This window comes from Lonchura striata, chromosome 10 (genome assembly GCF_050655825.1).
Source record: "Lonchura striata isolate lonStrDom1 chromosome 10, ASM5065582v1, whole genome shotgun sequence".
NCBI lineage: Eukaryota > Metazoa > Chordata > Aves > Passeriformes > Estrildidae > Lonchura > Lonchura striata.
Genome location: NC_140712.1, coordinates 10,745,920 through 10,772,068, shown reverse-complemented (window position 1 = coordinate 10,772,068; position 26,149 = coordinate 10,745,920). Strand labels below are relative to the sequence as shown.

Below are 26,149 nucleotides of genomic sequence, written 5' to 3'. Positions count from 1 at the left end.
TCTTGGCTATGTCAGTCCTTGAAGCGTAATGAAGATTTTATGTCTGTTGCTTTTCTCCATTAGAGACAAGTTTCAAAAGGGTTTAAGCAATCATACATCTTAAATGTAAAATTATTATGGTTTTTAATTGAAAAATGTAGTTTGAAAACTCCACCAGAAGAATCAGACAACATGACACTGCCTCTGCTACAGCAGAAGCCTGAAAATACTTTTCCTGGATCATCTTGAAACTAAATAATAAACTAAAGTCCACTGGGAGCTTCCCATGTGCCCTCCAGAGGGAGGAATCTCGGAGCAATGTGACCCAGAGGCTCCACGCGTGGGACCAGCACCTCAGCTCGCACTGGAGTGGGGAGCATGTGGATGCTGGGGCTCCTGCACTGCGTTGGTGCCAGGGGAAAATTTCAGAGCAAGTAAAACCCAATTTTTTTTTTACATTACAAAAATACCATGTCCTGTTCTAGCTGGTATCAACACTCACTCCCCTGCCTCATCTGCAGCTTTTGGAATCTCAGGCTTTAGCACCAAGCTCTGACCATCAGGCCACGCTCACCGCAGTGAATTCCTCTCTGCCCAGTCACTGCGCTCTCTGTAGGGCTGCAGCCGTTCCCGTTCCCTTCTCCCGACCCTCCTGTTCCCGGTAAATGAAGACATTTGTTTCCTCGTCAGACGAGACATTATGCCGTGAGTTTAAGGCCAAAGTGGGCCCGGCAGCACGCCCCAGCTGACAATCCCGTGACAGAGGTTTTGCTGGGAAACGCCTGCTGTCCCGGGAGTCTCCAGGGACAGCTCTGGGATGGCTGCAGCCTCAGGCAGCACATTCTGCAGTTCACCGAGCCATGTGCAACTGCCTTGAGTGGCTGCTCAGCCCAGACTCCCCTCCCAGCACCACAATGCTCTCCTTCCAGAAAATACAGCGGGGCAAAGCAGCAATAGGAAAAGAAAAATATTATTTTAGCTTTATCCTTTAGCTGCAGGTTTTGCTTTTTTTAATCTATGCAGAATGCAAATTAAGAGCATTGCAATATTTCTGAATTACGTAGCAATTAAACTGATAATAAGACAACACTGAAGGATGAAAGGATAAATATATTTTTGCAATTATTAAAAGGTGGTGAAATAATTTTAGAAGTGGTAAGATTTCCAGGAATAAAACAGCTCATGTTAAAACACCACTTAGCACTCCATTGCACCTGAAGAGTACCAGCTACACCATTTACATTCTGCATCCATTTCCAGTGATGTCAACAGCACCTTCAAAGAACTGAAACATCTCGCTCCCAGTAACAAACGTTTACATAATCAATTCAATGCATAGCTATAAGCAGAAAGACACCACAACTCCAAAAGAAGTAATCAGGCGTATTTTTAGTTACACTTCTTAATAAAATTACTGAAGACGTACATTTTGTTGGGTATATTTCTCCTCAGCAATTACTAATGGATTTTAAGAACACAACACGTTGGGCAGATTACAGACCTTATTTTAACATTGCTTTTAACCAAGAATATCAAACAAGATATTTTTATGCCAGCAGTTTGATTTGAGTAACAGTATGTACCAATTCCACAAAAATTGAAAGACTAATTTTTAAAATAAGTATTAGCTAAATCATCCTCCTGAATAACAACTAAATTTAAAATCATTTGGGAAAACTACAGCTGAGTGTCTTTCATGGGTTTTTTTTAGATTTTTTCCCTTAAAAAAAAAAAGCCATTTTCTGAACTTATTTACAAACCAGAGGGAATACAGATATTTTTTCTAAGTGGAGACTGTCATGTAGTCACATGCCTGCGGCAGTTGAGGCTAAAGAAAAACACTTTATTGCAACAGGCATGATGAAACTGCAAAAGCTGCAACACAGCAGAAAACTGTGGCCAAGACTTTTTTTCAACAGCATTTACCAAATGCACCGCTTGTGCTGACATCACCAAACTTTATTAGTACAACACACTGCTCACAGTTGTAACATTTAACTGCTCTGATACCACAAATAAGATGCACAGTAAACTGCTTCTTAACCTGGACATTAGTGTGGTCATGGGTTTTGAGTTCACCTGTTTTTGAGGTATTTGCTTTGATCTTCCCTCCTGTATGCATAGAGTGGGGCAGGACAAGACAATCACTGCTCTGTGCACCAGGGTGGAGGCTGTGATAAAGAGCTTATCTGCCGCAGACGTGCTTGGAGAACTCCAGTGCATACTGTTAGGTTTACACAGGATTTTCCCAAGGTGCCTTCGAGAACGTCGGCTTTCACGTTTGGTGAGAGCTGGGGAATCGGTTCTTGGGCTGTGCTCAGCTGCGGGGCTCAGGGCACGCATTTCTGAACAGCAGAGCTGCAGGAAGCGCGGGCCAGGGGCGCTGGCCAGCTGGGCCACCGGGACGTGGGATGGGAACGGCTGCAAGTTTCCCTGCCCACCCAGGAGTGCTCCTCACACACCAACACCCCAGCACACAGGAGCCCAAACATCAGCATCCCAGAGCACAGGAGCCCGCACATCAGCATCCCAGAGCACAGGAGCCCGCACATCAGCATCCCAGAGCACAGGAGCCCAAACATCAGCATCCCAGAGCACAGGAGCCTGCACACTGACACCCCCAGCACACAGGAGCCCAAACATCAGCATCCCAGAGCACAGGAGCCTGCACACTGACACCCCCAGCACACAGGAACCTGCACATCAGCATCCCAGAGCACAGGAGCCCAAACATCAGCATCCCAGAGCACAGCAGCCTGCACACTGACACCCCCAGCACACAGGAACCTGCACATCAGCATCCCAGAGCACAGGAGCTGCCAGCTCCTCTCACTGGGCATAGTGGCTGGAGGAGCATGTTTGGGGGGGCAGGAGGAACTCCACACTGGGGGAGGTTCTGATGCAAAAATTGCTTTCTATGTTTATTTTAATTTCACAGAGTGCTGAGTAAAGGGAGTAAAAGCCCCAGGACCGCAGCAGCTTCCTGTTTACCTCTGGCAGCACAAGCTGGGAGCAGCAGGGAAAGGCTCAGGGAGTGGTGCTCACTCACCTGCAGCAGAGCCCACACCTGGGTGGTAACATGCATGTGGCTCAACACGAGTCCCTTTCACCAGCTCTCATGTTTTGATACTAGGTGCAAAAATCAGATTTTACTTCAGACACTGTGAGAAATAAGACTATTTGATATGACTAAACCTTTAATTTTACTTTAAAATAATACGACCATAATATTTATTTCAGTGTATTCACATACGTTTCCTTGGTTAATTATTACATAAATACAAACAAGAATTTGTTTGAGCATTCCACCTCAGGAATATGTTACATCTTGCCAACGGACCAAATTTAAACTCCCAAAAAGTTAATCAAAAACCAACAGGAGGAAATAATCTTGGGAGAAGTAGTAAACATCAGATCCAACAAATCTCACACACTGTGCAGAATTCTCAAGCAGATTCTAATCCACTTTCTCAGCTTAGAGTCACATCTGTCAGGAGGCAGCCTCTGGTACATCTTCATTCATCCTTTGTCAAGGGCTTTGTTTTTACATTAAGTAATAATTACATTATGCCAGGGCAAGCAGGTCCCACTGACTCTCCAACATCCATGACAAATTCTCATAACCAGATTATCTTCCATATACACATTATTCATAAACCTAATATATGTGATTCCAGTAATTTTCTAAAGCAGCTCTGACTACTCAGTCCAGGGCAACTTTGAAAAGAAATACATTTTAAACCAGCATGTAACACTCCGGTTGTATAGAATAAATGGTTTATTGCCATTTAATTAATATGACAGTTTACTTCACTTGCTTTTATTACAGTAACTTTCAAATCTGTATGACAAGAATGCTGTTCTCTGAACATTTTTTTATTAACCCAGCTAGCTTAAGATTTCATACAGTTGTCTAAACTTCTTCCTCTAAAATCCTATGCTTCAAATTACTTACTCTAATTTGTATTAGGCTTGTATCCTGGCTCTGTAGACTTTCATACTACCATAATAATACAAAAGTCACCCAAGAAAATGAAACTAAAAATCAATATACTGATTGATACAATGATCTCCTCTAGCTCACTGCACTCTGTCAGTGAAGCTGATATCCCAGAAAGGTGGAAGCATAGAAATGCATTGCAGATATGAAGCGTTCATTCCACTCTTGGGAACATGTGTCTGGCCCAACATTTTTTACTATAACCATCAACAACTCAGAGACCTGCCCTTCGTAGTTATTATCTGGGCTGTGTATTACCAACAGGTGTATGATCTCTTCATCCCCAGAATTCTTATTTTATTAACTCTGGATAGAAGTTCACTTAATAACTAAAGTGATAGTTCTATTGGTCTATGAAAGATTTTAACACAGAAACAACCCCTTCTCCTCAGTCTTATTTTAAGTATGTGAGACTGTTTAATGTTAATATCTAGCATTCAAATTATTCCCAAAACAAGAAAGCTAACAAAAAAATAATTTGGATATCTGGCTTTCTTTGTAACTCTAGGCTTTTACCAGAGGTGTGAACCAACACATTCTTTACAAACTACCCTTCTTCCTCCCTTTGCTAGGAGAAACTGATGCTATCAGGACATGGTTAGATTCAGTCTCATAGAGCTTGTATTGGCATAATTGTGCTCTGAGCACAGATGGCAGCCAAAGAAGCTGTTTCACAAAACCTGTAACTTTATCACTGACTTGGCAGTACTATGCAAAGGACCACATTTAAATGTCTTTTAGGCCTTGCAATTCAGCATCAGCATCATAAATATACATAAGATGCCAACGATTTCTGTTAAAGGGGAAACCAAGTAAAAAGCCAAGTGTCAGCTTTGAGGTGAAACTGCTGCAGACCATTCCAGATCAATATCCTGGTTTTATTTCAAGAACTTCTGTAGTGGTGCCATGTGATGCTGCATTTTCTTTTCCCTTTGATTTCCCATTTCTGTGTTTAGCAAAATGCTAAACTTCATAATGAGAACCTGGAACAGGTGAAATTCAAGCTAAATCACAAGGTTTCAAAATTGGGGTAATGGAGGAAAACAATTTAAGTCTCAAATGCTGAATTGCAAATGAAGATTTTGGCTTGCAGCACTTTTACACAAACCCACATTAAACTGTGATGTACCTTGCTTTCAACTTCTGGACTCATTCAATTTCAGACCTCTGACTCAAACCCACATGAACTGAAATAATATTGAATTAAAATACAAACAAAAACCAACTGAATTACTTTTTCAACTAAGCATAATATTCTGATACAGACAATACAACTGTTCAGTGAATAGTGTCTCATTCCCTCCATCCCGAACAACCTGGACATGAACAGATGCTAAGACTATCAAAATCCTTTAACTTCTGGCTGCTGCAATTCATTACACTGGTGAGGTCCATAAAGTAACTTCACCATTTTCTACATTCCATATTACATGCAAGATTCATGTTTTTTTTTTTTTTAATAAAGTTCTAGTTTACAAAATAACTTGCACTCAAATAGCTTCTTCCAAGCTTATGTGACAGCTTGATAAACAATGTACTCCTTATCACCCCATCTAGACCTTCCAAGCATGCTATAAATGCTGCCTTTGACTCCATCTTGCCTAACAGAATTACAATTTTAAATGGTGTGCTAAAAGAGCAACCCAAATGCAATACCAGCAGCTGTGGCTTTAGGTGGTACCAGGTAAGGGTGCAGTGCTGCCACTCAGCCCTGACTGAGCACCACAGCACGAACAGGCACCCACTGCAGTTCAACTTCATCTTATTTCTAACTATGCTGTGCAGAATTCTCATTAACTTTGACAAATCATTCCAATACAGTTTCCTTCTAACTTGCTCCTTTGCCTTCCTCACATCTGACCTAGAAACATTAAGGCACCTCTAAGTTAGAATGAGAATCAGAAGGAAAGCAAGAAATGTTGGGAGCATTCCAGAAGCAATACCAAAACCAACCTCTTAAAAAAAATTGACACTTTTTACAGGCTTCCCCAATGCTGACTAAGGGCTGAACATGCTGTATTAGCATTTGGATAATCCTAAACCTGCAGACACATTTCCAGGGCTTTTACTGTAGTTCCTGGAAGGGAGCAAGAGTTTTGTTCCATTTTCAAGTTGCCCAAGATCATTCTCTTATTCTGCTCCTAGCCAGCTGCCCGGGTTTGTGCCTTTGACCTGTGAGCACTATTCATTCCTGTCTCAGCTGGCCTGTGGCTTCTGCAGCAGTGGGCACGCAGGGCTCAGGGCTTCCCAGGCATGATCCAGGACAGACAGCTCCCAATCCTGACCTGGATTCAGGCATCCCTCACTGAGGCTCAGCAGAGTACCAGTCTTTACATAAACATTGCTTAGATTTTGCCAAATGTAATCAACCAGAGGATAATTCTGAATAAAGGACTGTGGTAAAGTATTTTTTTAATAAGTAGCTTGAGGTTCTTTGGGACATAAACAGTGAGTAAACAAAGTTCATCATGAATTATTCAACACCTAAAATACTGAAACTCATTGAGGCTTTCAAAACCAAAATTCTTCTAATTATGAACACACAATTCAAAAAGAACAAATAATCATGAAATATCCAGGTATCTGTAATAACTTGCCACTTTTATTTACGCCTACTAAGGTTTTGTTGAGAAGAAAACCATTTGCTTCTGCAAAAAGTATTTAGGTCAATTATCAGTTGCAAGACTGCACAGAAAGACAATTTTGGGACAGCCTGTTTTTAAGTATATTGTCATTTATAAAAAATACATTTAAAAAAAAGGACAATCCACACATCTTATGTATTCCTCCTTGTCTGCACATTTCAGATGACTAACTGAAACCCTATGTTACAGATTCCATCTAACCTATCCCACTGAAATGAAGGACAATTTGTTCCACTCCTTACAGAGCTGGATCTTCAAATATCTTCCAAGATAACTTTACACAAACATAGACAAAAGAGTATCAACAAAACTAAGTCAAATAAGTCCAAATCAAACAAGACCAGAGGAACTCCTTATCCAGATGTTTTTTAAAAACAATCAAGGTATGAAGGCTGCCAGGAGCTAACCAATCTGTGAGTCTTTGCTATGTTGCCATTGAGAATACAATTTTTAGTATTTCAAAGTTACTCCTTGTTAACAACCCAATTAATGAAAGCTATCAGAATCACCTATGTTAAGGAAAACCTTGGGGTTTCCTCTTCACATTTTTTCAAAATAAAAAAAGAACACAGTGGCAGGAACTGTTCTTTATTAAAACTTGTAAATTGTTTACAACACAACAGAAACACAAAATAACCCCTACTGTAGTTCCTGTTGCATTTAAATGCAGAAACATAACTCAAAGCCTTTGTGCACTGGAATGCCTCATCTAATTTGGCTTTTTAATAGCTAGATGAATAACGCCACTTCACAGTTTCCTATAAAGTTTTTATATGCAGTACTATAAGACCTTATTCTAATATTTCAGATGTCTATTGATTTCATTGCAGTTCAACTTATTGAAAGTCTGTTTTGGATTGCATTTCTCACATTGTCACACATTAGTGAAGCATTCAGAGGCAGCTGCAAAACCAGGAGTGAAATTAGGCAAAAGCTCACAGTTCACAGCCACATCATCTCCCGCTGCTTCAGTCCTGCCAGGTGTAGCACCACAGCCGGTAAGTGGGGCCCACCGAGGTCATCTAAGGGCACCACGCCCCACGGAGCTAAAACATGTGCTGGAAAAGGGAGAAAGGCACAAGACAGGGAATGCTTTAGCCCTTTGGGTAAATCAGATGGGATTTGAAGCTCTCGGGTTGGTCATTTAGCAACACAGGTTTGGGAGTCTCATTCCCATTCTCAAAACCTCTGCTAAAGCCATAGAATCATAGAATATCCTGAGTTGGAAGGGATCCACAAAAGTTCAGCTCCATGTATAGCACATCCTCAAGAATCCCACCATGTACCTGAGAATGCTGACCAAAATCTGGAACTTTGGCTGGTGCTGTGACAACTGCCCTGGGGAGCCTGTTCCAGTACCCAACCACCCTCTGGGTGAAGAAACTTTCCCTAATGTCCAAACTAGACCGCCCCTCACCCAGCTTCAGGCCATTCCCTCAGTCCCTGTCACTGGTCACAAGAGCAAAAAGATCACTGTCAGCCCCTCCTCTTCCCCTCACGAGGAGGCTGTACCTGCAGTGAGGTCTCCCCTCAGTCTCCCCCAGCTTGACCAGACCCATGCCCCCAGCTGCTCCCCTCACCATCTTCATGCCATGCTTTGGACACTCAAACAGCTCAATACTGTGGTATGTACATATATATGTGGGGTATAACTGCCCCCAGCACTGGAGGTGAAGCTGCCCCAATGCAGAGCAGAGCAGGACATTTCCACCCTTGTCTGGCTGGTGACACTGGGCTGATGCCCCCATCAGCCTGGCTCTCATGGGTGCCCTCGTGTTGAACCAGGACTCCAGGTCCATTCCTCTGTGGTGCAGTTCTCCAGCCTCTTACTCTCCAGTCTGTATGTACATACTTCAAATAAACATGAGCACAAGTGAGAAAAGCTCGTTTTCTACAAAACACATACAGTTCTATGTATCATATGTGAAAAAATACATCACATATCGGGCACGTGTATGAATCAGACTATTAGATAAGCAGATATGCTTCTGCATACTCCTTGTGCAATGTCTGACTGCCAGAATCATTTTCTTCCTGCTAAAACACAGTAAGAGGAACAGGAGGCAGCCTGCAGCTATCTTGCTTTGCAATTTGCTGCTGTCAAATCTCAATGTTTAGCAAGGGTTGATTTACATACCACTTGCATAGGAGAGCATCAGGTAAAGCCCAGATTTTTAGAGAACAACAGTAGTAATTTAATCACAAATGAGTCAGGAATTGCCTGTTTAGCAGAAGGGTTATCAAAAGGACGAAACCTTGCAAATAAAGTGTCAGAGGTTTTGGTAATTTGTGGGGAAAAAAAGATGCCATGGAACATTTTGCAAGTAAAATTTGAGTCCAGTTGTAAAGCAGCTGTATTGCTCCTAGATAGTCTTGACAGCAAGTTCAAAAATGCTCTACATTTTAAATCATTCAGTGACAGCTTGCATGACAGAAAGGGTTTCCTGTGTCTTCTAACACAAACTTGTGGTCTGTGGGATACAGGCAATACTTAACACCAGCCATTCCACAGATTCCTACTAGAATCCATCCTCAGGATTCTGCCTATTTAATGCTAATGTACCAACTATTGATATCTTTTATTGTACTTTGAAAAATTGTCCAACTCTTGACAGCAGTAACTGTAAGGACTACTACAAAGATAAAAAAATTATTTGTAATCTACTGCTAAAGTCCCATGTTTCATATACAGGCATTTAAGTAATAAGATGACACATAACCATGTTCATGAATTACAAATGTACATCTGTATGTGCACTTTCATGACCTTACTACAAAGTACAAAATAGAACTTCTTTGCCTTTATACAACATATTTCATTGCAAGTTTCCCTGCAGTATGTACTGCCAGGAAAATCTGCACTTTAAAAAGGACCAGGAAAATGATCCAATGTTTACACGCACCATTGCCTGAGCAAGCCTAAACCTGTTTAGAACTACTAGTAAAAGCGTAGCTTAGACATCCCATTACATCATTAGAGATAACATTTGAGGGATAAACCCCCTAAATCACCCTGAAAGCCTTCAATGAAATGCATCATGTCCTTTGGCATTTGCAGCTGAAGACAAAAGACCTCTGCAAAGGCTTGCTGAGAGTTAAAGCTGTAGAAGGGAAGGCATAAGAAAGGCATCTGTAGAGGGTGAGAGCTAAGACCAGACTCAGGAAAGTATTTCAAAGGCACATGGCTGTTCCGTGGGTAGGAGGACATTTCCCATACGAGGTAAGAATCAGAGAAGGTGTCAGACTAAACCAATTCCATCAGCAATATTAAAGGCTTATAAACAGATGGAAAGAGCACTACTAAGGTAGAGCTTAAGGAGCAGAACTTCAGATAGAAATTGGAAGCAGCTTGCCTGGACCAGACCAGGCTCCCATCATCTTGCCAGCCCAAACCACTCCACCATTCCCTCTTTTTTCCCTTATTCTCTTTCCTCTTCGTGAAAGTTCTGTCACTAAGGCTACTGTGGACCAAGTCACATTTCCCTCACAGGGGACACAACATAGTTTGCATGTATCATCTGCCAAAACCAGTAGAGGATTCCAGCTCTCTCTCACCCTATAGTTCATTTAGGCTCCTAGAACAGCTCCACAACACAGTCCATGTCAGATATATTCCCCACTCCATCCTTATTAAAATGGCACTAGAACAAAACACCACCCACAGAGTGATCACAAAGGCTCTGCACAGCTTTGGTACTTGGAGAGGTTCTCCCACATTGTCACACTAGAGACTGGAAGGCAGAACAGGAATAAGGGGCCAAACTGTGTTTTACTACAGCTGTAGTAGTAAATGGACAGAACAACAGAAAAGTATTTCCCCCACCTGCCAGTTCTAATATTTACAGTGTCCTGACCTGCCCTGACTTAAAACGCCACCTTAAAAAACCAAAAACTAGTTACAGTTCTTGAATATATTCCAAAGTCTTCAAAAATACAAAGAAAAATAAGAACCTAGGCATCTCATTGAGGTGTGATGCAAAGTAGGTTGGTTCATTTAAAGGAGGTTGACTTCTACTCCCCTGAAGAGTTTCAATTGGTCAGGTACAATTCCAAAACAAGCCCTAAAAGGACACAATTAGCTACAGAATGTAGTTTCATTGTTCACTGTATCCTGTTACCAGCCTGAACATAATTTTAGCTACTAAATTTGAGCTTCTTTGTTTTAGCAATCGGATGATATTAATTTCCCCTTTGTTTTTTTCTTTTCCTGTTTGTACACCTGCACTATCAATGAGCAAACAGCAACAGGATTAGTATTTTATAGTTAACCTACTACTCCATATATGTAAAGAGCATGATAATAAAATATTTTCAAAGGCCTGGGAAAAAAAACCAAAACAATCCAACACAAACACCATAACAACCCTGACTTCACTTGTAACTTTAAGATCTCAGTGTCGTTACCAGGCAAAATAACGTTGAAATAAAATATATATTCATCCTATGTGCTGTCTGCTTCAGATGTAAAATGAATGACCATAGTTACCTCACCACAGGTAGTTAACATCACAATTACTGACTCTCCACCTACATATTTTGAAGTGCAGACTAGGAAGAACTCCCCAGCATCTTAAGTGCTTCTAGAACAGTAAAAGTTAATACTGTTTTGTTTTTTTTAATTGAAGCCTCCTCCCTGCACCACTCTCCCCCCCCCCCCCCCCCCCCACACACACACACACAAAGTTAAGAGCTATTTAACCATTTTTTAATATCAAGAGACCCAGTACAAACCACGACAGGTGGGTCAGTCAAACTGACAGGACCAGTTTTGCTTGCTTTGTCCCTCCCAGTCCCAGACTGGACTCCAGCCACACTTAGAGAAGACCCCCACAGAGCTTCAGGGTAAAGCCTGTTGACTGCTGCATTTTAAATGTATTCTGATCTCAGAATAGACCCACAGATGGGACAAGTGCAGTGAAAAGTCACTTAATGGCCTCAGGTGCAAAAACACCTCAGCCTGCTGTAGCATTAAGAAATGACATGAACAAAAGAAAACCAGATTTCAGTAGGTGAGCACTCTCGAGGTGTGTCAGACTAAATACCTCTTCATGACTAATTCATTAACTGTGGTAACACACTCCTCCATTACAAACTACCACCTTCAGAACATCCATCGGAGCATCCTCAGTGGTTTATGAAGTACCTGTCTCTAATCTCAGGGTACAGCCTGTACTGTCAGTACAGCCCAAACAGACTTGCTTCAGCACTTGTCAGCTTTCACACCGTTAAGCCTCTTTTCAGAATAAACAGCTCTTAAATTCTTCTCCCCGAAAGAAATGCTCATTCTGGGAAAAAAACCAGTTGTTCAAGTCTATAAACTTATCCTGTGGCATTGAAACAGGGATTTAAAACTCTCCATTACATTCTATTCTTCTGGATCGTTTTCAGACATTCTTTTCTTATTCAGAACTGGAGGGTTTTAGTTCTGTCAAGACTGTGTCCATAAAGGATTAATTTTAGACATTCTGACACATGCAGCTGAAATTATTTAGTCTCAGTTCAAGTACAGATTGCTATAATTGAGGACAAGAAAAGGTCAATCTCAGGACTAATAAAATAAAGATTAATTCTTGCAGTCCTTAGTTTGTCTTTTTACTGGTGAATTGCATGGAAGCAGATAAAGTAGCCAGCCACTCCAGCAGGAAGTAGTGCCTACACTGTCAGCGATTAAAATGCTCTTCTGAAATATATTGTATTTGCTTCTTTCCCATACAGCTTTAGTAGTGACTATTTAAGAAAGCAGATTTAGGGCTTGGGGTTCTCACCTCACTCCTAAATCTGTACAGAAGACATGAGCCCTTTCCCGTAAAAGTCTCAGGAAAAATATCAGGGAGAAAGTTAGGAGATGAAGTAAGTTTGATGTTCCAAATATTGTTTCCTTTTCCACAGTTAAATACTTAAGTGCTCATTTCACTAAAGTACTCAGTAACACTCACTAATTCCAACTCTCTACAACACAAAATACACCACTACTAATGTGTAGACGAATGGAAGCTCCACTGGAGAACAAGGATAATACAAATAAATACAAACTTTAAGTACTGCCAAGAGTCAGGCCCACCTATCTTAAGGGACCCCACCAGTGCCACCGACCACCACCATGCAGAGCAGCAAAGGAAATGACCCCTGGAACCATGGTTGGAGGCAGGTTAGGTTGCCCAGGAACACTGTATCACCTCTCTCCTTTAGTGAGGGATGTCCACTCTGTCTAGAACAATACCAAATATGGGAATAAGTAGCCACTGCCCTGTTTCCTCTCAAGTGCTCCTAGAATGTACCAAGAATAAAAACATAAACGGCAGGAAGAAACCACTGCTGTTCATGAACTTACTCTGCATATTGAGATCAGGTCTCTGTGGACTGGGTGTGCTGGTATTTCAGGCATTAAGAACCCTGTAACCAGAATTCCTATTACCACTAGAAAAGCTTTAACAAACAGTACTCATGGGAACAGCAGTTAAGACTCGTGTAGCAGCCAGCTGGGTTACTGACACTGGTACTGGCAAACCAAGTACTCCTTTCAGCATTACAACTGCCAGTTAGCAATTGTCTATGTGAAATAATTAATCCATTCTCTGTGCTGCTGAAGTTCAACCTCTTTGTAGCCTCACACGTCATTATATATTCCTGAGACTGAGGTCAAAGTCACTGGAGGCTACAAAGAACACATATTCTGTGTGCTTGAAGGCAACTTCAAGCTAGATCAGATTAATCTCCTTTATTGTATATACTTTTTAAAATCACAACAGAAGCCATTTCAGTTTTAGCAAATCTATGTTTTGCTGACAACACACCAGAATATACGCTGATTTGTTATTTAAAGCAAGTATCAAATTAGGCAAATTCCTATTTTCTCCAATACACTGAATCTAGTCCTTTACTGCTATGCAGATACATATTATAGAATGCTGAGAGACAAGAGTGACAATTATAGACAAATATCTAAGCTGCTTAAGAAACCAGGCTCAGTTGTTAGAAACAGGTACTCAACATCATCTCAAGTTTCAGATACTGGATACTCAGGTATTGCCAAGTCCTCTTTCACTTGTAGGTACACTTCTGACCTGACTTGCTCCGCTGAAGGCCTTCTTTCTCATCTGAAAACATTCATTCTTCAACCTCTGTGGTTGCAACTCAATGCTGGGACAAAAAACAACTAAAGCACAGCAAAACAGCAAAAACAGGGCCCTCTCCTACAAGGAAGTCATTCTCCCCAAGTCTGCTTCAAATGGAGCTCAAGATTTTGCTCATTAAAGGCCAGACCTCCACAGACATACACAGAGCCATAACAGGATCTCATAACAGGATTTGTTACAAAACATCCCAGTTCACTTTTTTCCCTGGGTCAAGTCTAATCCTTCTCTAAAAACCATACCAAATAGCACAGTCTGTAGAAGTTACTCCAACATCTATTTGCTGGCAGTCTCTTCCTATAATGAGGATCACCAACACAACACAGTCCCTGGGTCATGACAGGGCTCTGACCACTGCTCTGCTAGGACTCTGCCCTCAGCCATTGGCAAGTACTGGCCACTAAATGCCCAAGGGCTGCAGAGTCCCAGCCTCAGCTGGGAGAACTCCCCTCCTCACAGCAGCCCTGTGTGCCAGTGCACCAGTGCACCCAGCCAGGGTGGCTGCAGACAGCTGGGATTATGAACTCCCAGCTACCCCAGGAAAAAGCAGGAAGAGATGCTTGCAAAGCCAACAGCCACAGCAGAGCAAACAATGCCCAACAGTCTGGCTACAGCTCGGGATAGAATTACACATTTTTAGCTCTTTTGCAACAGATTTCTCAGCAGGTTCACACTGCTCCTCCATAGGGGGCTTATGTTTCCTGCTCCACCAGGGCCAATCAATTCCAAAAAGTCACCTTACTTCAGTCTACTAAAGTCCTGCAGATAGACAAAAACCTGCCAGGATCAAAACTGAACACATCCAAACTGCCCTACTCTGAGAAGTTATTTTTGCTTTTCCACTGCAAAGACCAGAATGTTTTTGTAGGAAACTTTGGTTTGCTGACTCTAGCAATTACTAACCAATATAGCAGTTCCCAGTGTATACTTGAGGGGAAGCACTGAAAAAGGCTTTGGAGACTACCAACAATATAGCATCAAGTCGTGGAAACATGACTGTGAGTAAGGCACAGCTTTTAAGTGGAGAAAAGAAATCCAGCTAAAGTAATTCTGTTCTTAGTGGATGTACTATATTTTAATTGGCCAAGTCAAATACTTGTTTTGTTGGATTCACCCAATTCAGAATTCAGAAACTAATCAAGTTTATACGTGAAGTGGAATATTTCATGGTACAGAAGCTACATGTAATAAAATCATGCTTAGCAATGCATCAGCTTTCACTGTAGCCCAATATTTAGTTCAAATTATGGTAGTAAAGATATCAGGTTTCCTGACAGAAGTAGTGTATTAATTTAACCTGCTCTCATAAAAATTGCAATATGAAGAGCCAACAAAAAATACAGAACTAAGTATGATAAAAGGGTCTAATATAACTATGGATTTCCATGACTAATTATTTTTTCCTAGATAATTTCATCCTATCACTGATTCCTTCAAAAATATAATCTACATTTAGCTAGACAGCAGAAATAATTTCACAAAATACACTTTTATTTTGCCTTACTAGAAGACACCATAGGTTTTATCTCCTAATTCAGACTATACAGACAGCTCATACCTCTATGCTCTGAAAGCAAGAATGGATTTATATCCTTTCTGGAATTAATTCTAACGACATTTTTAATTCCCCATTAAATTTATCTGTAATATGACTGTTTTCAATTACTGTTATAAATACTTTTGCACATTTCTTTTTCTTTAGGTATGCACTGAATACAGGTGGGTATCAGTACAGGAAAACAAATTCTTTCAGAATTAATAAATGGACAAATTAAATGCTCCTCAAATACTGAAAGAATAAAGAAATATTTAAAAGTATGCACTTGCTTTTGAGTTCCATGAAATAGCTTCTAAGATTAGGTTTAACAGAAGCTCTCCCTCAATATGCCTCACGAACACCACTCCCACTTAGCAAAAGTACTTTCCACTTCATCCATCAAAACCTGCAATAAGTCCAAAACCCAAGTGATCAGGAGGTGAACACGCCAGTGTGTGCCAGAAGCAGCACAACAGCTCAAAGATGTTTACAATAACTGGATAAACCTTTGCCCTCTCAATGTTCCTGCTACCCCTCAGAGCAGCAGCACTTCCACACCAAATGAGCTATCACATTCCAGGGCTCACAGCGCCAGGGACTCCAAATGCACTGGCAGCATTAAGCATACTTTGCACACTTCTTCACAAAGCTGTGAATAACGAAGGGTTGGGAGTTATTGCAAAAGCAAATTTGGAAGCACTTAGGCATTTGTGCAGACTTGTATCCTTCAAGGCAGGAAAAAAAAAACCAAAACAAAACAAGATGAGACAAGTTCTTGACTACCGCTTGGCACTGCAAATCTATTACTAACAAGAGGCTCCAACTTCCATCTTTCCGTATTTCTGCTATTAGCAATATCCAACTCAAAGCACAGGAAAAGACATCAATCACTGCAAAAGAAAACAGTGTGCATTGGTAAACTGCTTAGAATTAAAGCATCACAAATGTTGTGGAATGTCAGACTGAAAACAGAAGACTGTCCTAAGGTGCAAGATCAAACACCAGGCAACATATTTTAAAAGACACAAGCAGGAAAGACTTTAAAGCTGTTGAAAACATTCTGCTTGTTTTATAGAGGGTTATCAGGCTGCGTTGTTCAGACTTGAGTATGACTTCAACACTTAAATTAGACAAGGCTGACCAAGAAGTAGTTACAGACTCAGGCTCAGCTGATGACAGTGATTCAGTGAGTGGTTCTGAGCTGGCACAGAAAAAAAGCCCCACACTTCCTGTACAGGGACAAGTGCAGCAAGTCACTATGAGACTGCTAATCCTCTTTGAAGGATGCCAATAAAAACCTCTCATTTAGACTTCAGATTGCTGAAAAAAGCATGAAAATAGCTTCTAGAAGCACATGTTTTTGTATAAACTATTTATGTCCCCTTTTTTTGAAGGAGTCTAGAGAAAAACATCTGTCATCACTCCATCCCAAAGCCATTGCACTGATCCCCTGAAAGCCAGAAGTGGCTTTTACCAGACACTTCTGGCAGCTGAAAAATCACACACATGACAGGAGAGCAGAGCACCAGACCTATTTTATAATCCTTTTGACACTTACAGGACCGTGTTGATCAGGAAGTATACTTTATACTTTCAACTTCACATTTAGCAAGTTAATAGATAAGCCTTTGTACTTTAAAAGCACCTTGTAAGTAGGCTTCCCAAAAGCATCACTTCTGATAGCTCTGACTCATGCTCCAATTGCCAACACTGCTTTCCTTGTCAGCTCTCACATTTGTTTTGTTTAAAGAAGTATTTTCAGTTTCAACTAAAAAAAAATTAAATTCAGAATTTTGTAAAAATTACACTTTATAATTTATGAACCCAATCCATGAGTGGTTTTAGTATCAATTAAATGCTGCTATGTCTTTGGAAAAAAACTTTGACCACCCTTCTTCCTAGGCTGTTCACATTATGGAATCTTAGGTTTAGATGTACTCGCTTGTGTAGAGGACACCATCAAACCCCAAAGCTATTTACACATTTATACAAAGCATATTCAACAGAAGGGGCAGAAAACACATATGAGGTTTAGCGTGTGGAAAAGCTGTAGACCAAGACACCTTTTCTGATCACAGCAATGACTCAGTCAAGCAGAGAGAACAGATCCCATGTACTGCCAGGACTTCACTGCACACCTGGTGGCCCCAGGGGGTAGTCACAGTTTTGAAGAAGTGAGGGAGGAAAGCAGTAGGTGGAGGATAGGAAAGCTGGAAGATGAGGATGAGTCAGGAGAGGAGTGACAACGTACTTCCTGGGCAGGACAGTAACTGGCATCTCAGGAATGTGGGGAAGGGAGTAGGAGATTGGAAAGACTGAAGGGAGCCCAGGAAGGTCTGACTAAATTACAGCTCCTCACACCCAAGCTGCCCTGGGAGTGCCACGGGAGGCTGAGGTGAAGTCTGAGCAAGGCCTCAGAGACAGCTCTCAGTTCTCATCTGAAGGAAGAAAATTCTTGTTTACTTCCTGCCATGTTTCTCTGATATTTACAAATACTTTTACAGCCATAGTAGAAATTATAAAAGCCAAACAACACATTACAGCTATCCAGAGTCCTCTGACTACAGCAGTTCCAAAGTCAGCAGGCACCCCATATACCTGGAATACTTCCCCATACAAAGGCAGTTCAAAAATCCACTTCAGTCAGAGTTGAAAACAATGTTGGTCATTTACTAGTGACGAGCATCAACCAGAAAAGCTTCTTGGTAGACCATAGGTAGTGAAGAAATGAACAGCCTCCAACAGATGAAAAAATGCATGAGAGAACTTCTATATTATCTTCCCTGAAAGGTTTAGCCATTTGTGCTGAGGTAAACTTTCCTGCTCATATCCATGGTGAGAGTTCAGATAGTACAAATTGGCCTAATTCAAAGAGCTACCAGTAATGCAAGCCAACCCTTTCTTACCAAAGCCTATGCCTAAATTTCTGTGCTTGCAGAGGAACTAAAATATCTTCCAAATCCTTATTTTTGTAGCACACACATATATAAACCCAGAACAAAACCCTTGTTAATTAGGTGCAAAATCCCTTTCTAACACAGTTCTTAATGCCTTTCAGTAGCCACACACCACCTAGACCTGGAATGCAGCTTCCTAAAAAAAGCAGACTGAAGGATTGCATTACAGGAGTGCTTTACGAAACTGAAAAGGAAAGCAGACGAATTTGTCATTTATAACCCATTTATTGTGACAATAACCAGAACCAAAGGGCAAGGGAAAGCTTGACAACATGCAGGCCAGTCCCAGGCTGGCCTGCACCAGCAGAACTACAGTGATCTGTGTCAGAACTCTCCAGGTAACTACAGGAAACTCACTCCCAGGGTTAGCCTGGCAAAGTAAGAGCTGGGAGCCCAGGAGGAAAAACCACCTATCTTTTTGTTCCCTTCCTCATCACAACATGCAGCAACTAAGTTAAGCTTTATTAATACAAAGGAATCTTCTGGGTCTCTGAAGATGTTTATTTCCATGTTCTATACATTACTATCACTAATCTATACATGCATACTATATTAGAATACAAATCCAAACATGCAGGAATTGCATATTCCTTATGCTAAAATTAGGAGTACCAAAACCTTATTCTTTGTAATATACTTTGGATAGAGCAATGCATGACCAATGATACTTTTAGACTAACTCCTACAACTGACAAGAGAATACACTGGTATTTATGAAGTTAAATTAATTTAAATTATTACAAAAGGTGATAATAACAGTTCTGTAAAGAGATGTACAACTTTTTTGTGTTCCAAGCAAGGTAACATATTTTCCATGTTAAGATGGGAACATTACTAAGATTTTACTGAAAACTCGTTAAAGTTTAACATTCAATGTACTAACCATGACAAAACTCAATTTAATTTCATCCATGCAACATGTGCAGCAATGCCTTAAGAACAAGGCAGTGAGACTGGTGAATGTTATTCCTTTAAGTTAAGAAAAAGTGGATGCAAATAATTTGTTTAAACTACTAATAGCGCTGCCACCCCATTTCCTTCACCATAAATTAGTTATGTATGTAGAACAGAAAAAAAACATACCTAGAAGGCAAAAGAGATGAGAAAATTACTTAAGATATACATACACAATCACAGGTTCAGTTTTCAGCTGCAAAAGTTGCATTTGAGTAACAATCTGCATACATTAGTGTCTTCTGAAAAAGTGCTCTAACATGCCCAGTATATCCATAATCATTCTAGAGGTCTAAACTAGAAACAAAAACAAGCACGCACACAAGCCTAAACAAAACACACTAAGTACTACTGTGTTTCAGTATATATTATATATAAGCCAGAAAGAAACATCATATAGCTGGAAGATTTTCCATTAATGCACCTCGAGACATAATGCAAAGCACATGCTGTTACCCTCCCTAGTATTCCACCTTTGGCAGAAAGCAAGGTTTGAGCTTAGGCTACTGTCTGCAGCACCAAACAGAAAAGCACCCTTCAAATACAGAAGCATCACTGTCTTGCCTGTGACTTCCCTGCAGAAAAAAAATACTTAATGTAGTCACATATTCACTATTTCAGGACCAAATCCTAAAGGCCAGCAAGTCCCCTCAGGCTAATCCAGTCAGTCATTTCTGCAGACTTTCATAGGCACTACATGGAATCAAGATATCCTCAGCTTCTTGCTGGGCTATAAACATCTGCCCTTTTCTGATGTCAAACTCCTATAAAAATGTTCCTTTTTAAAAATCAGCCTTCCATCCTTGCTGAAGAGATGGAACCAAGAAGACAGAAAGTACGCCCAGATAAAATGCACATACTGACCACAATGTTACAGAAGATTGGTTAGCACTGAAATACTGGCTAAAGGTAACATAGAAACACATTGGGTTTTCTAACATAAGTATATTAGACAACCCTGTCTTGCTCAACAACTTGTGAGCTTATCCAAATACTGCTCATCCTGTTTTCTCTTGGGAGCTTTCCCTTCTCTGCCCAACAAATTGGTACTAAACCTCAGCAGAACTACTCTGAAACAGAGATTATGCAAAAGCAGGCAAAGTTAATCACTGACAGGTTGTTGTTGGAGTGTTTATTTGATTTTTGTGGTTGGTTTATGTTCTAAATATAGTAGCAGTTTATGCCTTAGAAAATACTTGCTGATTGACATTCAAAGTTTTATCCTTAGAAAAGTCAAAGCTGCTGACAGTACTCAGGGGAACAATCTTGCCCTGAAGACCAAAGAGCTACTTTAAATGAAAGGTCCAGGATAATTTTTGTAATGTGGCACAGATTCTCTATCCAATTCCAGATCTCCCAATGCATGTCCATGAACTACCCCATGACATGAAGGTTCTAACTCACAGTATAACAGCATAAAGTTCAGCTGACCATATGCTTCTCTTTCGAGCAAGTTCCAGCTTAGTTTCACCATGAGACTTCCTTAATATTACAGATAGAGTCCTTCACTGGAGTGGAACTACTTGGCACTGACATAGTATGCATTTTTTGAAGACTTAAAAACTTCAGCTAAGCTGTTAGAGGCTTTTAGGATTTTTTTTATTTTGAACTTAAAACATTGAAACACAAAGCTAACAAAATTGATGCACTTAAAGAGAAAAATTTCAAGCTGCCAGATGTTCCTTGGTTTTGTCAGTTTTACTAGTTTTGCCCACTGATGCTCATTCCCACCTTGTACTGCCATGTAAAATCATGAAACAGCTCACCCAATCCATGCTTGCAGATCTCCTGAAACCACCCTGTTAACTTGTCATAGATATCGATCTGGATTAAAAATAAGCCAGCCGAAAGAAGCAGACATGTTGCTAAGTGCAGAGAGCTTTGTGGCGTGCCAGCTGAGCTGGGCGGGGCAGTGCACCATGGCAGGAACTGGCAAAGGCAACAGGGACAGAGCAGGGACAGAGCAGGGACAGAGCAGGGACAGAGCAGGGACAGAGCAGGGACACCGGTCACTGCTTTGCTCGGTCAGATGGCCCCAAAGAACCAACAGCACCTGGTGTCACTGGCAACTCAGCACCCTACACTGGGGACCCTGTCAGAACAGGAAAGGGTCACTCTAGGGTCTACAGCGAAGAAGATATGGCAGAAAAGACTCGATTTAGAGAACACAAAACACCTGCAACATTCAGCTTCTTTCACCTTCCAAACCTCAAAACTGTTAAGACAAAAATAAGGGGAATAATGTGAGTTTTTAATACAGCACAGAGGATAAGTATAAAGTTTCAGGATATTAGTAGCATGATTCATGTTCATCAGCAGTCATCATAAGTCCTGCTAGGCAATCCTTCTGCCAACTCAGTTACAAAATACTACCTTCTAATGACTTATCAAGCAATGGTTTGGGGAAAATTATTTGAAAAAGCAGCACTTTCAAAAACATTTTTTTCTGCTTTTGTTGTAATAATTGCTTACCAATAATCTTAAAATGCAACTCATATTATTTTGAGATATCACAGTGAAAAACTACTTCAGTATCAAATTAAAAGCTGGGGAATATCTGTCTGAATACATCCCTAAAAATTGTATCTTGTGGAAGAAATTGTCTTATTTTGATAAAGTAAATCTCACAGAGTATGCTGCCAGTTAGTTACATGTATTTACAGAAACTATTGTGATTAAAACTTCTCATTACAAATGAATGAATGGACCCCACAGCAGATGAACTAACAGACTGATCTCAAAGTATTACTGGTAACACGCAGACATATCTGAAGCACCTGCAACAAAGATTTCCAGCCCCATTTAACATGTCAGCAGTCTAAGCAATGACCCAGCCTCTGCCAACCAGCCCATAGGTGCACAGGTGTCCGTGACACAGCAGGTACTTGAGGAGCAAAGATTAAGGCTAATCTGAATCACCTGGCAAAACAATCAACCCCCAGGGAACACAAGCACCTATCTTATTCAAAGCTCCTTACCAAAAACAGGTTTATAAAAGCTAGTTGGTATCATTGTCTCCGACTTCAAGAGAAGTTTTAACTTCCTAACTTCTGCAATGCTTTATTTAAAGCAAAGATTTTGCTCCACATAGAAGTAACCAGGTACACCTACACCTTTACTTGCCTCAGGAAGTCAAACCAGAGGCAATGGCAATAAGAAAGGCATCCTTGAAAAGATATTGGGAGTGAAGCTCTGAATACACGAGAATCAGTCTGGTCAGTCTTTAAATCTTAACCTTAGTTAAGCTTTAGCAAAAATACTGCAAAAGTTTTTCAAGTATCTTAACACTCAGACCTTTAGTACTCTGCTTCAGAACAGTTTAAGTAAACTACTTGTTTAAAAATTATGGATTTTAGCCTAGTTTATTACCACGTAGGATTCTTCACTATTCGTTCTTAGTTCTTGTGTAACAGGTAGACAAAATCTTTATTTGGATTACTTCAGGATGAAACTTATCATCAATCATCAGGAGGCAATTACTAAAGACAGAGCATGTTCACCTACCGAACCTCAATGTTCCCTCAGTCCAGCACTGAAGGTGTTTTCCTGACATCGCGTCCCCTCGTGCCAACCAGGCGCGCACAGCCCCGGCAGCGGCGGTGCCCAGGCTGCCGGGCCGCCGCTGCGGCACCCCTGAGCGCTCCCGCCGGACAGGGCACCGGAGCGCCTCCGGCACTCGGCGGCACCGCGGGGCCGGGCTGCGGCTCTGCCCGCCGAGACCCCTCCGCCAGCGCCCCCTGAACCACAGGCGTCACCTGTTGTTGTACTACGCCCTGGCGTCCTGACACGGGGTTCCTCCTGCCCGAGGACATCCAAAACCTCTTCGGAAGCCAAGCGGCGGGAGAGGGCGGCACACGCGGCTCGCGCTCCGCAGCGGCGCCGGCCCTGCCCGCGCCGGGACGGGCGGGTTCGGGACGAGACTGGAGGCACCGACCCGGGTCCGCAGGCCCGGAACCGCCGGCCCTCGGCAAGCGCCCGGCACGGCCCGGCCTCCCACAGGCCGGTGCTGTTACACAACCGCTCCCTGGCCAGGAGCGGGACACGGAGCGCTGCCGCGGCCCCTTCCCGGCACCGCGCGAGGGGACGCGACAGCCGCGCTCCCGCCGCCGCCCCGCGGGCCCCGGCCCCGCCACAGCCGCCGCCGCCCCGCCCGGCCCCCTGCCGCGCTCTCGGCTCACCATCGCTGCTCCTCGGCGCTGCGCTGCCCGCGCCTCTGCCCAGACACGCCGGCGCCCCGGGACGAAGGGACCCGGCGGAGGGAGGGGAGGGGCCAGCGGCTCCGCCCTCCCCGCGCGCGCAGCTCCCGGCGGGGCGGGGCCGGGGCCGGGGCCGGGCGGCGGAGGGGCGAGCGGCCGGGGCCGGGGGCGGGGGCGGGCGGCGGAGGGGCGAGGGGCCGGGGCTGCCCCGCGCGGCCGCTGTGTCCATAAATGGAGAGCTCGCCGCGGCGCAGCCAATGGCCGCGCGCCGGGACGTCATTCCCTGAGGGAATCCCGGCCCCGCTGCTCCTGGGGCGCCTCGGGAGAAGCCCCGGTCGGACGCCCTCAGGTGTGCTGCGTGCGCTGCCCTCCTCCCTCGTACCCACAGAACTAAGGTGATGCTAATCGCTGGAAACACTGGAATGTACGACGCATCTTGTCGCCGGATGGATGCTGAAACAATTCCTACAGGCATCTCAGAGACGCGAAACAGCCCAGGTGCCTGCAGGCAGCCGGCGTCTGCTCCACGTTGCTCCTTCTGACCAGAACAGAAACAGTACAACTCCAGGGGCTGCGCTTTCTAAGCGATCAAACCAATAAACCCGCCCGAAGCTCACTTCTGTAGTCCTGTTAAACGATCCACCTCAGGCTTGAAGCCCTGTTGTTTGCTCTAAATGGGTTTCCAACACCACTTCTAAGCAAGAATATAAATACAACGGAAACAACATAATGGAACAGTCATAACAGCCAGACTGAGTCATAGGTTGATACTGCCTCCAAACCACTTTGAAAACCACTCATAATAGGTAAAGATCCTGGGTTTCATCAATAGATTGTACTGGGATTTAGTTTACTTCTGATTAAAAAGAAGGGCAGTTATTGGAAAAAATAGGGAGTAGTTTATACACAATATATATATTTGATTTTCATTGTTTTTATGTAGAAAATAAAGACTCATGTCCACACTAACTTAGAGACTAGGCATAAGTGGATTCACTTGTGACTTCTTGGAGGAGAACACTGCTCTGGCTGCTCCGAGCCAGGTGCTGGTTGTGCAGCCAGATGTGCCAGTGCAGAGGAAGAACAGTGCAGTTCAGCACGTGGCTTTGTCCTCACGGCTCTGACTGCAGGACAGGTGTGATGGGGTGCAGACATTAAACACATGGCTGATCAAGTGTCACAAACTAAAACCACCCTGATGTGCACAACACAGAAATAGGACAAAACTTCAACTATTTGCCTGCCCCCTCTCATGTCCCACAGACTTTAGTGGTTTGGATGAAACACAGCCATCCTTTGGGCATGTTTCATCCATGGTTTTGAAGAATAAACAAAACACTTCTCAGCTCAGCTGGCGTTGCACTGTATAATTATTGATCATGTGAAGCTTGGGATTTCCACAGTGGATTGCTTGGATGTTGGCTGACATTGATAAAAGAAGTAGGTAATATTTTAATTGAGAAAACAGCTGGGTGGCAAATATGACCTGCAACAGCTATTAAAGCAAAAATATATCTGATAGTGCTAATAGTGCACAGAACTTCACAGGAAGTAAGTTTTGCACTTTGATTCTCTACAGAGGGTAAGGTGAATACAGCAGTTTTATGGAAATAGAACAAAAATAATTTGCCTAGTATTTCATTCAAACATGGAAGTGTTATATAAAATTGAGGCTGATAAAAAGCAATTAAAACAGTCCTGCAAGAATCCAGAGACTGTATGTATATTGGGCCAACAGAAGATAGAAAATCAGTACAGGTTTTGTAAGTTTTTCTATTTGCTTTGCAGCATGGTCTGTTTAATGTACTGGTTAATTTTCTTAAGACATATAATATATTTATATGTGTTTATATACATAGAAGCATCTTTATAACAAGTCATGAATGACAAGAAACAAGGTTGTGGAAGAATAGTTAAAAAGTGCATCCACACTGGCCAGCTAATCAAGAAACTGGTCCCGAGTTCACTGAAATGAATGTGTGCTACTGGGTCCATCTACTCCACATGGACTACAAGATGACTTTGAACAAGATTTCTGGAGCCGAAAGAACTGGTGCTATGCATCTGCATGGACATTTGCTAAGCACCGAGTGGACCAAGCACAGTCTAATTCACAGTAAACTCTTTTCATGCTTTTAAACATTCTACTTATTTTAATGATAAACATCTAATTCCCAAGCTGCCTGTATTAACTGAATTATACTTATTCAACATCCTTGCTTAGAAGCACAAGAAAACATTTCCCCTTGAATGTCAGTGGTGGTGTGCCTGAATGGTCTGCATGCCTGGGCTTCTCCAGCCAAGAATGTTCAATTCATTCCTGACAAAGGCAGAACCCACATTTTCATTCTGAGGAGTTCTAGCAGAGTAAAGAGGAATGTCACAGCACATGCCACAGAGACAGCCACAATACAGAGTATCCCCATACAATTTCAGCAGGCTTTAAGCATTCTCCCATACAGAGTAACACCATACCACACCAGAAGGCTTCAGGCATCTGCCCATACAGAGTAACATCACCTGAGAAAGCTGCAAGCATCTGTTCTTTCTTGTTCTTTAGCTCAACCTTTCATACTCTCATGTTGATGCAGTGCACCTGTGTGCCCTCTGTGTGCCTCTGTTCCCTTTGGTGGTTGGGCAGTGCCCCTGGGCACTCCATGGCTCATTGCTGTCAGTGCTGCTCACCTGCTTCTCACAGCTGCACCCACTGGGGATGAGGCTGGGCTGCAGCCCCACTCCCAATTACCA

General features: G+C 42.4%; 1 protein-coding gene across 2 annotated transcripts in view; it reads right to left on the bottom strand.

Moving 5' to 3' along the window:
• Positions 1–23,032, bottom strand: part of MYO1E (myosin IE) — a 75,240-nt gene extending 52,208 nt beyond the window's left edge. Inside the window, exon 1 of one of the 2 annotated variants that reach the window (XM_085588213.1) lies at positions 22,961–23,032. In XM_085588213.1, coding sequence (XP_085444339.1) covers positions 22,961–23,017 — 57 coding nt within the window. In that variant the 5' untranslated portion in view covers positions 23,018–23,032. Of the gene's footprint in view, positions 1–12,955; positions 13,158–22,960 lie in introns of those variants that run through there. The other variant, XM_085588212.1, reaches the window with a different exon arrangement.
• Between the last annotated feature and the right edge of the window lie 3,117 nt (positions 23,033–26,149).